Raw genomic sequence first — 16,669 nt, 5'->3', positions numbered from 1 at the left:
CAACATGGCTTCTCTTATGTTCTTATGTGTGACACAGAATAAAAGGCCAATCACAAACATATGCCTCAGAGCAACGGGCATGAAAAAGAGTGAATTGACTTAGGTTCAGCCGCCCCGATTCGTCTGGAAATTCCGCAAAGGCAAACGGGTTGCCTTTGTTTTGCATGTCGTCTCGAGAGAGGTCGTGGAAAGTGACATCAAGTCACAGCTGACTTATTGTGACCAGTGTTCCCTCTAAGCTGAGTTAGTGTGAGGTACCTCACAGATTTTCAGCCTCCGGCTCACATTTTTATCTTAGCCCAGGAAGGATGGTCCCGGAGCGAACTAATTGATACACTAGCCAAATGGCTCGCTCACAACTTTAATGCCAGTAGCTCCCAAAGCAGAATTTTCGCTCCCAAGACTCTGCAGCTTAGGAAAGGAAAGGTCCCCTGTGCAAGCACCAGTCGTTTCCGACTCTGGGGTGACGTTGCTTTCACAACGTTTTCCCGGCAGACTTTGTTACGGGGTGGTTTGCCGTTGCCTTCCCCAGTCATCTACACTTCCTCCCCCGCCCCCACCCCCAGCAAGCTGGGTACTCATTTTACCCACCTCGGAAGGATGGAAGGCTGAGTCGACCTGGAGCCGGCTACCTGAAAACTCAGTTTCCGCCAGGGATCGCACTCGGGTCGTGAGCAGAGCTTAGGACTGCAGTACTGCAGCTTTAACACTCTGAGCCATGGGGCTCTGATTGTGACCCTGGTAGGTTTCCAAGGCCAGAGACAAAAAGAAGTGGTTCGCTATTGCCCCCCCCCACCCCCGTGACGTGATCCTCGGTGGCCTCCAATCCAAGTAGACTGCCTGCTTAGCTTCCGAGATCTGATGATAGCCTTGGCTATCCAGGTAAGAGTTGCCTTAATTGAAGATGAAGATATTGGATTTATATCCCGCCCTCCCCTCCAAAGAGTCTCAGAGTGGCTCACAATCTCCTTTCCCTTCCTCCCCCACAACAGACACCCTGTGAGGTGGGTGGGGCTGAGAGGGCTCTCACAGCAGCTGCCCTTTCAAGGACAACCTCTGCCAGAGCTATGGCTGACCCAAGGCCATTCCAGCAGGTGCAAGTGGAGGAGTGGGGAATCAAACCCGGTTCTCCCAGATAAGAGTCCGCACACTTAACCACTACACCAAACTGGCTCTCCAAATCTACTGCCTGCACATCGGGACTCCTTCATTGAGAAATTTTTGTTACGAATTTTTGTTACCAAAAAAAGCATGCGCTTATTACAGCATAGTAATTTGGTCACTATAACTAGTGGTTGTTTGTATCTTTGTTTATATCAGGGGTGGGGAACGGTGGCTCTTCAGACTTTTTTTTTGCCTACAACTCCCATCAGCCCCAGCCAGCATGGCCAATGGCTGGGGCTGATGGGAGTTGTAGGCAAAAAACCACCTGGAGAGCCACTTTTCCCCACCCCTGGTTTATATCATTGTTAATGACAAACCAGGCTGCTCCTAAAGTGCACGTTGAAGAGCATGTTGGATTCCAAGGAGGTAGAAACAGAAAAGAACGCATGCGGGCAGGATCGTCGGGATCTCTCTCCCCGCCCCCTGCCCACAATGGGACGAGGCCTGTACAGCTGTTAACCGTAATACGTGAGCTTTACTTGCTGTTCTAATAAAGTGATTTCGGCTCTGGCCCTCTCTTCTGAGCTGATTGTTGTTCCATCCAAGACCTGAAGGCTGGGCAGGCGGAACAGCAGTAGGGGGCGGTGGCAAATCTTGCGTGTCACCTGGAAGGCAGGGAGGGAGAGAGAGAAAGAGAATCATGGGGGAGTTTCAGAGTGAATTATTGAGCCCTTTTTCTCCATATCCCTTCTGGCGGTTCAAGTTCAGACTCTACAAAAGACAGCAGTCAATCAAGGAGAAGGTGGAACAGGTCTGAGGGCAAATGAATTTGAAGAAGAAGGAGAAGATATTGGATTTATATCCCGTCCTTCACTCTGAATCTCAGAGCGGCCACAGTCTCCTTTACCTCCCCGCCCCCGCCCACATCCTGTGAGGTGGGTGGGGCTCAGAGAGCTCTGACAGAAGTTGCCCTTTCAAGGACAACTCTGCAAGAACTATCGCTGACCCAAGGCCATTCCAGCAGCTGCAAGTGGAGGAATGGAGAATCGAACCCGGTTCTCCCAGACAAAGAGTCCACGCACTTAACCACTACACCAAACTGGCTTTGTGGGAGGACCAGTGAGAGAAAACTGAGAGGGCAAAGAACAAGGTTTCAGCTACTCCCTCAGATGGCCACGTTTTCAGTCATTCTTAGTTGGTTTAGATTATGGGGGACATGGGGGAAAGGCACTCTGTACATGCTAGTAGGCACTCTCATCCACTGTGACATCACAAGAAGGGGAGGTGAAAATCCCATCCCTGCTCGTGGAACCCTGCTTCCTCTCCTCTTATTTGTTTAGAATACTTATGCACCCCTGCCTTTTCCCAGACACAGTAAGGGCCCAAGATGGGTGAGAACCATCAACAGGGACATAGGGGGCACCAGCATAGCATGTGCTATGAAGTCATTTCCAGGGAAGCCCGGAAGTGATGTCACATTGCTGTAGGAATTGCCAAAAACTCTATGGTAAAATTGTAGAGCTTCCAGTAATGCCTATACCGATGTGACATCACTTCTGTATTTTCCCCGAAAGTGATGTCACTCTGCATTACACAATCTTTTAATTTTTTTAAAGAAGAATTGCAGATTTATACCCCACCCTTCTCCCTGAATCAGAGACTCAGAGCGGCTTACAATCTCCCATATCTTCTCCCCCCACAACAGACACCCTGTGAGGTGGGTGGGGCTGAGAGGGCTCTCACAGAAGCTGCCCTTTCAAGGACAACCTCTGCCAGAGCTATGGCTGACCCAAGGCCATTCCAGCAGGTGCAAGTGGAGGAGTGGAGAATCAAACCTGGTTCTCCCAGATAATAGTCCGCGCACTTAATCACTACACCAAACTGGCTCTTAAAAGAATCTAAGAAGCAGTGGGCGAGAAGTGTTGCCAGTGACAGGTTTCCTGCAACAGCAGGACGCCTGGATTCCTGAAAGCCCTCTGTATGACAAAAAAATGATCATCCATTAAAATAAGAACTTAAGAGAAGCCATGTTGGATCAGGTGAATGGCTCATCCAGTCCAACACTCTGTGTCACACAGTGGCCAAAAAAGAAACAAACCCAAGTGCCATCAGGAGGTTCACAATTGGGGCTAGAAGCCCTTCCGCTTTGCCCCCCCCCCCAAACACCAAGAATACAGAGCATCACTGCCCCAGACAGAGAGTTCTAACAATACGCTGTGGCTAACAGCCACCGATGGACCTAGCCTCCATATTTTTATCCAATCCCCTCTTGAAGCTGGCTATGCTTGTAGCCGCCACCACCACCTCCTATGGCAGTGAATTCCATGTGTTAATCATCCTTTGGGTAAAGAAGGACTTCCTTTTATCTGTTCTAACCCAACTGCTCAGCAATTTCATTGAATGCCCACAAGTTCTTGTATTGTGGGAAAGGGAGAAAAGTACTTCTTTCTCCACTTTCTCCATCCCATAATCTTGTAAACCTCTATCATGTCACCCTGCAGTCGACGTTTCTCCAAGCTAAAGAGCCCCAAGCGTTTTAACCTTTCTTCATAGGGAAAGCGTTCCAAACCTTTAATCATTCTAGTTGCCCTTCTCTGGACTTTCTCCAATGCTATAATATCCTTTTTGAGGTGCAGTGACCAGAACTGCACACAGTACTCCAAATGAGACCGCACCATCGATTTATACAGGGGCGTTATGATACTGGCTGATTTGTTTTCAATTAAAAGTAGGTGATTAAAACAGATATTTGATATATTGCTGAGCTGAGGACAAGTTTCAGGGATAAATACAGGCTAAAATGATCCCTGAAAGCAGAAGTGGCTACCACAAGACTTCTGTTCTTCATAGTAGACTTGGAGGAAAAAGATAAAATATAAGAAAATATTGGATGTATATCCCACCCTTCACTCTGAATCTCAGAGCGGCTCACAATCTCCTTTACCTCCCCCCGCTCACAACAGACACCCTGTGAGGTGGGTGGGGCTGAGAGAGCTCTTACAACAGCTGCCCTTTAAAGGACAACTGCTAAAGGAGCTATGGCTGACCCAAGGCCATTCCGGCAGCTGCATGTGGAGGAGTGGGGAATCAAACCTGGTTCTCCCAGATAAGAGTCTGCACACTTCACCACTACACCAAGCCAGGGCCGGATCTAGGGGCGGGGCAGAGGGGGGTGCTTGCCCCAGGCGCCGACGGAAGGGGGGGCGCTAAATTGGGTATGAAGTCCATTGTATTCTATGGGACCATAAGATAGAATGGCCCATAAGGGGGCGCCATTTTTTAATTTTGCCCTCCCTCAAAAAACATGTAGATCCGGTCCCGCACCAAGCTGGCTCTCTCAAGGATACTCTCTCAAGGAAAAGGATACTCACTGGATTCCCGTATATCGACAGCTCTTTAAGACAAGGAAGACAGTCAAGTTTTTCAAGTTCTGACAGCTCCTGTCCCAAGATAAAAACAAACAGCAACACATATACATGAACTTGGCGACATTTGCCAGCAAAACTACTACGTGTGAATCACCCTTTGGGTGAAGAAGGACTTCCTTTTATCAGTTCTCACCCGACTGCTCAGCAGTTTCATGGAGTGCCCACAGGTTCTCGTATTGTGAGAAAGGGAGAAAAGGACTTCTTTCTCTACCTTCCCTATCCCATGCCTAATCTTGTCAACCTCTATCATGTCACCCCTCAGTCATCATTTCCCCAAGCTAAAGAGCCCAAGCGCTCCATTGGTTCCATTATTTCTTGACCCATATCTCCCCCCACACAAATTCTGCCCTTTCCAGGCACTGTCCCCCAAATCTCCTGGCACTTGAAACAAGATCCATTTGCAAGAACATCAAGAAGACCAGAATGAAGAATAGGAGGTTTTCTGCATCCAGAGTTCTAGATTCACCATAAAGGTCAAGGTAGTCCCCTGTGCAAGCACCAGTCGTTTCCAACTCTGGGGTCGCATCACAACGTTTTCATGGCAGACTTTTTATGGCAGGGGTGTCAAACTCATTTGCTATGAGGGGCCGGATCAAACATAAATGAGACTTTGTCGGGTCAGGCCATGTTGGACTGGGCCATGTGTGTTCCTGTTTAAGATTAGGTAGCAGAGAAATAAACTTTATAAAGGAGACAGACAAACACAATTAAAGATTTTGTTTTAAAAAAATTTCTAACATACTTAAAACATTAGCATTCATTGGTTTTAAAGATGCTTTCTTTGTATTTCTCCCATGGGATCCAGGGAACTGGGCAAAGGAAGCTCTGGCTCTTGCCTTCCTTCCCCAGGAGACCACGAGAGGGAGGAGCCTCAGCCAATAGAAGGCTTGGCTCAGTAGCTCCGCTGTGCAATTGTGATAGCCTGGCAAAGCAAGCTCTTCCTCCCCAAGGGAGGAGCCTCAGCCAATGGAGAAAATAGAGGTTTTGATCTGCAGCTGTATATATTGGAATATTTATTAATTTTTATGGTTTTATCTGTTTTAAAGTTATTCCCTTACATGTTTAAATATTGTTTAATTTATGTTGGATCTAATGCTGGAAGCCGCCCTGAGCCACTTGTGGGAAGGGCGGGATATAAATTCTAAATAAATAAAATAAAAATAAAAATAAGCTCCTGTGCGATTGAGCAAGCCTTGCAAAGCAAGCTGTAATACAGAAGGAACCAAGAGAGAAGGAGAAATAAGCAGATGACAGCCAGTTGCTTGAGGGCCTGATAGGAGCCCTCTAGGGGCCTGATTCGGCCCCTGAGCCAGATGTTTGACATCCCTGTTTTACGGGGTGGTTTGCCATTGCCTTCCCCAGTCATCTCCACTTTTTCCCCAGCAAGCTGGGGACTCATTTTACCGACCTCGGAAGGATGGAAGGCTGAGTCAACCTGGCGCTGACTACCTGAACCAGCTTCCACTGGGATCGAACTCAGGTCGTGAGCAGGGAGCTCGGACTGCAGTACCGTAGCTTTACCACTCTGCGCCATGGGGCTGCTTCAGATCCACCATACCTGGATTTTATTAAGCCCGAGGAAAAGCTTCTGCAGCTTCGCCAGAGGCTGCAAATGGTTCACTTCTCGTAGGCGGTTCTCCTCCAAGTGGAGAGCCAGCAGGGAGTTCTGCTTGGTGAAGGAGTTCTCGCCGATCGTCTTGACCCGGTTGTGATCCAGCACCAGCTCCTGCAGAAGGTGGAGCCCCTCCAGCCCTTCGATATGGCTGATTTCGTTGCCTGTTGGACCAGGAACAAAGATGTGTGTGTGTTTGTTTATTTATTTATTTACCTTACATTTGTATGCTGCCCACTCCGTATGGATTCTGGGCAGCTCACAGTCCACAATACCATAATAACAAATTTATAAAATCAAAAAACATATAACCATTTATAATTTAAAAAATTCGGCATGTGGTGCTGTCCCTGTGCCAAACCCAGAAACTACAGCTAGTGCAGAATGCAGCGGCTAAGCTATTATTGGGGCTCCCTAGATGGGAGCACATACAGCCGAGGCTGCGGGAACTGCACTGGCTACCGATAGTGTACCAGATTCGCTACAAGGTGCTGGTTATTACCTTTAAAGCCCTATATGGCCAAGGACCTGCCTACCTTAGAGACCGTCTCTCCCCATATGTTCCCCAGAGGGTACTGCAATCCGGCTCGCAAAATCTATTGGTAATCCCCGGGCCAAGGGAGGTCAAACTGAAAGCCACCCGAGAAAGGGCCTTCTCGATTGTAGCCCCCCACTGGTGGAACCAACTGCCAGAGGAGGTGCGGGCCTTGCGGAGCCTTGCCCAGTTCCGCAGGGCCTGCAAGACTACTCTTTCCCAGCTGGCCTATACTTAAGAGGAATCTATTGTAGAAAAAAACACCGTCGCCACGGAAAAACTGTAAAACATCAAGCTCTAACTCCAAACTAATTTAGATGGTTTTAATGTTGATTTCTAATGTATTATTTTAACATGTGAATTATAACATGTATGTATGACCTATTATATGTATTGTTTTATTGTTGAAGTGTTTTTATGCTGTGAGCCACCCCTGAGCCTGCTTCGGTGGGGAGGGCGGGATATAAATTAAATATTATTATTATTATTATTATTATTATTATTATTAAAAATTTAAAATGGTGCTATAAAATTTCTTACATAGGCGGTCCAGCTTCATTATAGCTCTTAATTTTCTGTATTGCTCTATTAGGTGTCTTATAGATGGATGGTAGTATTCAGAGACATACTAGTGGCAGCTCCTCCCGCATTAGTTACTGTAGGCCTGCCGGAAACGGTCAGCTTTGCAGGCCCTGCGAAATTGGGAGAGATCCCGCAGGGCTCTCGTGGCCTCTGGAAGTGCGTTCCATAAATTAGGGGCTGCCACAGAGAAGGCCCTCGCCCAAGTAGAGCATAATCTGGCCTCCCTTGGTCCGGGGATGGATAACAGCTGTTGACTTCCTGAACGCAGTGCTCTCTGGGGCATATATGGGGAAAGGCGGTCCCTTAGATAGACAGGTCCTCGGCCATATAGGGCTTGAATGTAGCAAACGTGTGTGTGTGTGTGTCTGCGTGCAGGGCCAGCTCACCCACTAGGCAAACTAGGCAATTGCCTAGGGCGCCGGCAGGGCGGGGGCGCCACATTTGGCCTCCCTCCCTAGGCAAATGCCTATTTGCCTCCCCAGCCTCCTCCTCCCTCTCTCTCTATTCTAATGCCCGGAACCACGGTAAAGCGCCATGTTCTGGGGCTCTTGAAAGGCCACTCCCCTCCCGCCGATCACCTGATCGGTGGGTAAAACTGCACCAGAGGCTGGCGGCTCCTATGCCGCCCCTCCAGCGCATTCACGAACAGCGCAGGGGCAGCGGCAGCGGGAAGGACGAGCGAGCGGGGGAAGAGGCCTTTCAAGAGCCCTGGAGCGGGGCGCTTTACTGCAGTTCCGGGCATTAAAATAGAGAGGGAGGGAAGGAGGCGGCGGCGTTATGGGGTGTGTGTGGATGCGGTGTGGCACCGTTGGGGGGTGGCAGACAGCAAGGCTTCCTGGGTCGCTATGCCCCATATAGCCGGCCGTGTGTGTGTGTGTGTGGGGCAGGGGGTGGGGGATGAAACGGAATGCCGGTGGCCAGGCCTCAGATTCAGTGGGAGCTCACAGGCGTGCAGCTCCTGCACCGTTCTGAGAGTTCCACCTCCTTGTCCCTTGACTAGTAGGTGCAGCTGCATAACAATCCCTGGATGAGCTCCACCACCTATTTTTCTACAAAATGACTGCTGCCGGTGGCATATCAAAATGCATGCAAACCGCCCCCCCCCCCGGGGAGTGATAACAAAGTCTTTGGTTCTTTGCTTCCTTTTCCCAGGAAGTTACAGCGGAGCTGTGGCGACCCTGTAGCGCAGGATCTTCCTTGGTGGTCTCCCGTCCAAGGACTAGCCAGGGCCGACCCGGCTTAGCTTCTGAGATCTGACAAGGATCGATTTCCCACTCACCTTCCGCCGCTCTCAAGCTGCTCTTCGCAGCGGGGCTTCCTTCTGGTTTCACACTATCTGCCCCAGGGCTGCAAGTAACGTCGGCGTTTTCACGCAGCAAACGGAAACTGGTTTTTAGAGGTGTGTGAAACTGGAAGGAAACCCCGCTGAGAAGAGGAACGTGAGAGCGGCGTAAGGTGAGTGGGAAATCGGTCAACATCGGGCTAGCCGGGGCCATCCAGGTCAGGGTTTGGTTCCTTCTTCACTTACCCTGTAAAAAGAGGAACTTCAGGTTTTTGAGCCTGCTGATCTGCAACTGGGCCAAGTTGGCAATTCCGTTGTAGCCCAAATGAAGGACTTCCAAGCTCTCCATTATTGGCGGGAGGCTCTCGTTGAATCCCACGTCCCTAAAGCAAAATGGAGGCTCGGTCACTGGCAACGATAATCCCTCCAAACTCGATTAACGTAAGAGCCACATGGAATAAACATCAGATGTTTGAGAGCCCAAGACTTGAACGTCAGATGTTTGAGAGCTGCAAGACACGGAAGGGAGGGAGGGAGGAAAATAGATGGAGGAGGGAGGGAGAGCTGGAAAGAAAGCAACTTTAATTTTAAATGCATTCTTCAAGCCGCTGGCTGGCTTGCCTTGAAGAAGTGATTTAAAGACGGAATGCTTTCTCCAAGCCGGTTGATGGAGTAGTGGGGACTTTGAGAGCAACAAACAGGACACAGGACCAGAGGGACAAGCTGGTCTGATCCTGCAGGGCTCTTGTTTTGTTCCTATGAAAGATCATTTTCCCCTACTCTCATCCTAAAAGACTCCTATCCTGAGATGTTTGTTTTCCCATCACTGCCGAGAAACTGTCACTGTGGGACTTTCAGAGATATGCTACAAATGTCATATTTACATACCTCTCGGCTTTTATCGGTCAGCAATCCTAGCCTGAAGTGTAAAAAAATCATTTTTGGAGAGCCAAGAGTTCATTGCACGAAGCAGGCCCATCTTCCACGTGCCCGGCAGGCAGGGGCACATGAGATACTCTGTGAAATATATTCCAGATGGCCCTCATCGCTTTCCTAGCTTTAAGAACATAAGAGAAGCCATGTTGGATCAGGCCAATGGCCCATCCAGTCCAACACTCTGTCACACTTAAGAACATAAGAGAAGCCATGTTGGATCAGGCCCATGGCCCATCCAGTTCAACACTCTGGGTCACATAAGAACATAAGAGAAGCCATGTTGGATCAGGCCCATGGCCCATCCAGTTCAACACTCTTGTGTCACACATTATATACCGGGTTCGTCACAAAGTGCTGGTCATTACCTTTAAAGCCCTATATGGTCGAGGACCTGTCTACCTCAGGGACCGTCTCTCCCTATATGAACCCCAGAGAGCACTGAGGTCAGCTGGAAAAAACTTGCTGACTATCCCCGGACCAAGAGAGGTGAAGTTGCAATGCACCCGCAATCGGGCCTTCTCCTCTGTGGCCCCGAGCTTATGGAACCAACTTCCAGAGGAAATGCGGGCCCTGCGGGATCTTGAACAATTCCGCAGGGCCTGCAAGACTTTCCTCTTCCGACTGGCTTTCGATGATGTAGAAAATTAAGTACTAATGATACCGCCATCATAATAAAGAACAAATAGCAATAGCATTAGCACTTTTATAACTGTAATTAATTTTAAATCTATTAGAATTTTAATGTTGAATGTAACCTTGTTTTTATACAATGGAATGTTACTGTTACTGTTAGCCGCCCTGAGCCTGCCCCGGCGGGGAGGGCGGGATATAAATAAAATTATCTAATCTAATCTAATCTAAGAACATAAGAGAAGCCATTTTGGATCAGGCCCATGGCCCATCCAGTTCAACACTCTGGGTCACATAAGAACATAAGAGAAGCCATGTTGGATCAGGCCCATGGCCCATCCAGTTCAACACTCTTGTGTCACACATAAGAACATAAGAGAAGCCATGTTGGATCAGGCCCATGGCCCATCCAGTCCAACACTCTGTGTCACACTTAAGAACATAAGAGAAGCCATTTTGGATTAGGCCCATGGCCCATCCAGTCCAACACTCTGTATCACACTTAAGAACATAAGAGAAGCCATGTTGGATCAGGCCAGTGGCCCATCCAGTCCAACACTCTGTCACACATAAGAACATAAGAGAAGCCATGTTGGATCAGGCCAATGGCCCATCCAGTCCAACACTCTGTCACACATAAGAACATAAGAGAAGCCATTTTGGATTAGGCCCATGGCCCATCCAGTCCAACACTCTGTATCACACTTAAGAACATAAGAGAAGCCATGTTGGATCAGGCCAGTGGCCCATCCAGTCCAACACTCTGTGTCACACATAAGAACATAAGAGAAGCCATGTTGGATCAGGCCAATGGCCCATCCAGTCCAACACTCTGTGTCACACATAAGAACATAAGAGAAGCCATGTTGGATCAGGCCAGTGGCCCATCCAGTCCAACACTCTGTCACACATAAGAACATAAGAGAAGCCATGTTGGATCAGGCCAATGGCCCATCCAGTCCAACACTCTGTGTCACACAGTGGCCAAAAAAACCCCAACCCAAGTGCCATCAGGAGGTTCACAAGTGGGGCAGTTCCCCGCCCATCACGTGTTCGGCAGGAAAAGTTCTCCAAGGTTGCTGGTTCCTAAGCCGGTTTTCTGGCACGCTCAGTAATTCAGCACTGGCCGCCCCAGCGCTGAATGTCCTCCTGAGCACGCCGAAAAGCTGAATGTCCTGAGGTGCGTGCGGGGGGGGGGGGGTGGCTGCTGGAGTGGCGTGGAGATCAGCTGTTCGGTGGACTCTTTAAATCACGTGGGGGGGGGAGCAGCCGCTGGCCTCCCGTGCATTTTAAAGCTGCTCCTGCAAGCCCCTCCCTCATATAAATTGCACGGGAAGAAGAAGAAGAAGATAGAAGATATTGGATTTATATCCCGCCCTCCACTCCGAAGAGTCTCAGAGCGGCTCACAATCTCCTTTACCTTCCTCCCTCACAACAGACACCCTGTGAGGTGGGTGGGGCTGGAGAGGGCTCTCACAGCAGCTGCCCTTTCAAGGACAACTTCTGCCAGAGCAATGGCTGACCCAAGGCCATCTCAGCAGGTGCAAGTGGAGGAGTGGGGAATCAAACCCGGTTCTCCCAGATAAGAGTCTGCACACTTAACCACTACACCAAACTGGGGCGGCCCGCAGCCTCTCCAGCTTCCTGCTTTCACCCCTGTGGCCCTCTTCTCCCATGGCCCCTTAACTGTGGGGGTGCTCAGGTAGCGCCTGAAGGTTGGCAACCCTAGGGAAGCTTTTTAAAAATTTGTTCCTATCCTGAGATTTTTGTTTTCCTGTACCTGCAGAGCAACAGTCACTTTGGCGGTGAGAGCCAGTTTGGTGCAGTGGTTAAGTGTGTGGACTCTTATCTGGGAGAACCGAGTTTGATTCCCCACTCCTCCACTCACACCTGCTTAAATAGCCTTGGGATAGCCATAACTCTGGCAGAGGTTGTCCTTGAAAGGGCAGCTGCTGTGAGAGCCCTCTCAGCCCCACCCACCTCACAGGGTGTCTGTTGTGGGGGAGGAAGGTAAAGGAGATTGTGAGGCACTCTGAGATTCGGAGTGGAGGGCAGGATATGAATCCAATGTCTTCTTCTTCTTCTTCTCCATGTCACTGTGCTGTATTCATGCACTTCCTGGGGTTTCCCTGACTTTTCTCTGATCTTTCTCCAAGTTGCTTGGCTGTGAAGGTTTGGGAAAGATTGTATAATGACTGCCATGTGCTTTGGAAAATGTGGAATTTCCCACATGGTAGCTATTTTCTCTTTCGTGAATAACAAATACTTTAACTTAAGTTACGGAAAAGGAAAAATCCCCTGTGCAAGCACCAGTCGTTTCTGACTCTGGGAGGTGACGTTGCTCTCACAACGTTTTTACAGCTGACTTTTTTTTCACGGGGTTGTTTGCCATTGCCTTCCCCAGTCATCTACACTCCCCCCCCCCCCAGGAAGCTGGGTACTCCTTCTACCAACCTCAGAAGGCTGGAAGGCTGAGTCAACCTCGAGCCAGCTGCCTGAACACCCAGCTTCCGCCGAGGATCAAACTCGGGTCATGAGCATAGCTTAGGACTGCAGTACTGCAGCTTTAGCACTCTGCACCAGGGGGCTCTAACTCAAGTTACATAAATAAATAAATTTGTTTCTTTTAGTATATTTGTATCCCGCCCTTTCACGCAGGCAGGCTCATTTAGATTCTTTTAGTGCAAGGCACGAGGCTATGCTATGCCTGAACATGTTTCCCCAGGTCCAAGAGATGAATTTTAATGGTAGAAGTTCAAGCAGATTCATAAGTGGAGGACAGGCTGGAAAAGGTAGACACAAAAGGGTGGAGCTGGATGATGCGGTGATAAGGCAGCATAGGGCGGGATATAAATCTAAAAATTAAATTAAATAGTGCATGCATGGCTTCTGCAGGGAAAAGCCCAGCAGGAACTCATTTGCATATTAGGCCACACCCCGACAGCACAATTGTTTCACGTGAATTTTTTTAAACGAAAAAGCCCAGCAGGAACTTATTTGCATATTAGGCCACACCCCCTGACAGCACCATGGTTCCGCGTGGCGCTTTTTTTGCAGGAGAAAGCCCAGCAGGAACTCATTTGCATATCAGGCCACACTCCCTGATGCTAAGCCATCCGGAACTGCATTCCTGCTCAAAAAAAGCCCTGGCTTTTGTCAAAAACGGAAGTCCTCAGTTTCCCTCCTCCTGTAACATCCAGCAAAGCATGTCACTGGCTCCATGTAACTTGGGGGGAATTTGTGATCAGATCTCCTACCATGCGGTTTAGCCACAAAAACCATCAGGTTAGGGGTTGGGGGGGGGGGCTAATGTGAACCGCATCGAGGGAAGGCTGTTTTGCTGATTGAAACTCAACACCCTTGTTGGAATCCAGATGATACCTGCTGGCCTTGGAAGCTCCTTGCTGTCCGTAGCCGCTGGACGTCACTTTCTGATGCAGCAGCTGCCTGTTTGTTAAGTGGTTTGAGAGCTTCGGCCTGGGGAGGATTGACTCGATGTGATTGTAGTTCAGGCACAGCACCTGCATAGAAGGAAGCGGAGAGACATTAAGCACAGGGGAGGGGCAGTGGCCCAGTGGCAGACGATCTGCCCAGCATGCGGAAGGCCCCAGGTTCAGTCCCCGGCATCTCCAGTTAAAAGACCAGGCAGTAGGTGATGTGAAAGACCTCAGCCTTAGAATCTGGGGAGCTGCTGACAGTTTGAGTAGAAAATATTTACTTCGATGGACCAAGGGTCTGATTCAGTATAAGGCAGTTTCACGTGTGTTTATGTGTATGAATGGTGCTTGAAGGGCCACAGTTTGGGGAGCTTCTGGAGTTCTGGCCCCACTGGTGGACTTCCTGAAGACACCTGGGTTTTGGCTACTGTGTGACACAGCGTGATGGACTGGATGGGCCATTGGCCTGGTCCAACATGGCTTCTCTCACGTTCCTATGAGGGGACTGGATAAACATCTGGAGCAGAGGTCCAGCAGTGGCTATTAGCTACAAAGTTTATTTATTTATTTTATTGGATTTATATCCCGCCCTCCTCGCCAAAGCAGGTTCAGGGTGGCTGAGTTTAGATGGAACACTCTGTCTGGGGCAGTGATGCTCTGTATTCTTGGTGCTGGGGGGTGGGGGGGCAACAACGGGAGGGCTTCTGGAGTTCTGGCCCCACTGATGGACCTCCTGATGGCACCTGGGTTTTTGGCCACTATGTGACAAAGAGTGTTGGCCTGGATGGGCCATTGGCCTGATCCAACATGGCTTCTCTCATGTTCTTAAGAACAGAGGTCCACGAGTGGCTGTTGGCCCTAAGGTATAGATGATATACTCTGTATTCTTGGTGCTTAGGAGGGGCAGCAGTGGGAGGGCTTCTGGAGTTCTGGCCCCACTGATGGACCTCCTGATGCCACCTGGGTTTTGGCCAGTTTGTGACAAAGAGTTGCAGGAGGTGCAGCCTGCCACAAAATGAGTGAGGTCAAGCCTACCTGACTCTCCAGCGTTTTCGGCAGGAGCTCATTGAACAGCTTGCCCTTTTGAAATTAACACACTTTAAAATCTTTTCTTGTGGCCCAGCCTGGACAGCCTAGCAAGCCCTGTCTCATCAGAACTTGGAAACTAAGTAGGGCCGAGCACTCCCTCTAAGCCATGGAGTCTTGTGAGCAGGGGTGGAATTCTAGCAGGAGCTCCTTTGCATATTAGGCCACACCTCCCTGATCCTCCAAGAGCTTACAAAAAAGAGCCTTGAAAGCTCTTGGAAGATTGGCTACATCAGGGGTGTGTGGCCTAATATGCAAAGAAGCTCCTGCTAGAATTCCACCCCTGGCGGTGGCCATGGAGACGATGGCCCGGGTAGAAGTGGAGGGAGGGGCCTTAGAGTCACATACAATGAAATGTGTCAAGGGAGCTGTATGCCAGGCCAATTTGTCCCTGAAATCCTCCCAAGGTCTCCCACGCTGGCACTGACATATTTGTCTACAGCTGGGTTGCTTCTATACCAAGGCTGGCCAAACATGCTTAATGCAAGAGCCACATAGAATGAACATCAAATGTTTGACAGCTTACACAAGCTTGGAAAGAAAAAATCGGGGAATATTTCATTCTTACTAAGATAGCCCATGGGAATTCGAACGTATCACGAAGAACACGTGAAAATAAGGTGATTGAACAATGGCACTCAGTGGTTTCATATTTATTAGAAGAAAAAAAATCCTTCCAAGAAATGCTGTGTATGAAAAACTGATTTATTTTTAATGTTAACCCTGCCTACCGCTTATAGGTCAGAGTGAGGAATATACGTAAAAGCAGTAAACTACATAAGCTAGAAAGCATTATTTTATTTTATTTGGTATGTATATCCTCTTAACTAAACTCTGTATTTTACTGTATCTTAATTTTGGATAAGGTACATTTATATTTTATTTTGTTATTTTATAAATGGTTTAATAAAAATACTTTTTTTGGGGGGGGAGAAAAAATGTTTGAGAGCTGCAAGACATGAATGTCAGATGTTTGAGAGCCACAAGACAGGAAGGAAGGAAGGAAAGTAGGTAGGTGGAAAGAAAGCAACTTTTAACTTTAAATGTATTTATCATAGAATCATAGAGTTGGAAGGGTGCCTCCAGGGTCATCTAGTCCAACCCCCTGCACAATGCAGGAAACCTGCAAATACCTACCCCAAATTCACAGGATCCTCATTGTTGTCAGATGGCCATCCAGCCTCTGTTTCAAAACCTCCAAGGAAGGAGAGCCCACCACCTCCCGAGGAAGCCTGTTCCACTGAGGAACCGCTCTAAACTCACAAACGCCTCCCCCTAAATTCATAGGATCTTCATTGTTGTCAGATGGCCATCTAGCCTCTGTTTAAAAACCCCCAAGGAAGGAGAGCCCACCACCTCCTGAGGAAGCCTGTTCCACTGAGGAACCGCTCAAAACTCACAAACACCTCCCCCTAAATTCACAGGATCTTCATTGGTGTCAGATGGCCATCGAGCCTCTGTTTCAAAACCCCCAAGGAAGGAGAGCCCACCACCTCCCGAGGAAGCCTGTTCAACTGGAGAACCTCTTTTAACTCAAAAACGCCTCCCCCTAAATTCATAGGATCTTCATTATTAGATGGCCATCTAGCCTCTGTTTCAAAACCTCCAAGGAAGGAGAGCCCATCACCTCCCGAGGAAGCCTGTTCCACTGAGGAACCGCTCTAAACTCAAAAACGCCTCCCCCTAAATTCATAGGATCTTCATTGTTAGATGGCCATCTAGCCTCTGTTTCAAAACCCCCAAGGAAGGAGAGCCCATCACCTCCCGAGGAAGCCTGTTCAACTGAAGAACCTCTCTTAACTCAAAAACGCCTCCCCCTAAATTCATAGGATCTTCATTGTTAGATGGCCATCTAGCCTCTGTTCCAAAACCCCCAAGGAAGGAGAGCCCATCACCTCCCGAGGAAGCCTGTTCAACTGAAGAACCTCTCTTAACTCAAAAACGCCTCCCCCTAAATTCATAGGATCTTCATTATTAGATGGCCATCTAGCCTCTGTTTCAAAACCTCCAAGGAAGGAGAGCCCATCACCTCCCGAG

The 16,669-nt window shown here is 48.9% G+C and overlaps 1 protein-coding gene across 1 annotated transcript in view; it reads right to left on the bottom strand.

Moving 5' to 3' along the window:
* Positions 1 to 1,619: 1,619 nt before the first annotated feature.
* Positions 1,620 to 16,669, bottom strand: part of LRRC9 (leucine rich repeat containing 9) — a 97,718-nt gene continuing 82,668 nt past the window's right edge. Inside the window, exons 25-29 of the mRNA XM_060261514.1 lie at positions 13,491 to 13,630; positions 8,790 to 8,926; positions 6,091 to 6,308; positions 4,476 to 4,544; positions 1,620 to 1,769 (exon numbers count right to left, since the gene is read on the bottom strand). Of these exons, the coding sequence (XP_060117497.1) occupies positions 1,620 to 1,769; positions 4,476 to 4,544; positions 6,091 to 6,308; positions 8,790 to 8,926; positions 13,491 to 13,630 (714 nt within the window). The remainder of the gene's footprint in view (positions 1,770 to 4,475; positions 4,545 to 6,090; positions 6,309 to 8,789; positions 8,927 to 13,490; positions 13,631 to 16,669) is intronic.

This window comes from Heteronotia binoei, chromosome 21, assembly GCF_032191835.1.
Source record: "Heteronotia binoei isolate CCM8104 ecotype False Entrance Well chromosome 21, APGP_CSIRO_Hbin_v1, whole genome shotgun sequence".
Classification (NCBI taxonomy): Eukaryota; Metazoa; Chordata; class Lepidosauria; order Squamata; family Gekkonidae; genus Heteronotia; species Heteronotia binoei.
The sequence above is the reverse complement of the archived record's forward strand: the minus strand, read 5'-3'. Positions and strand labels throughout refer to the sequence as shown.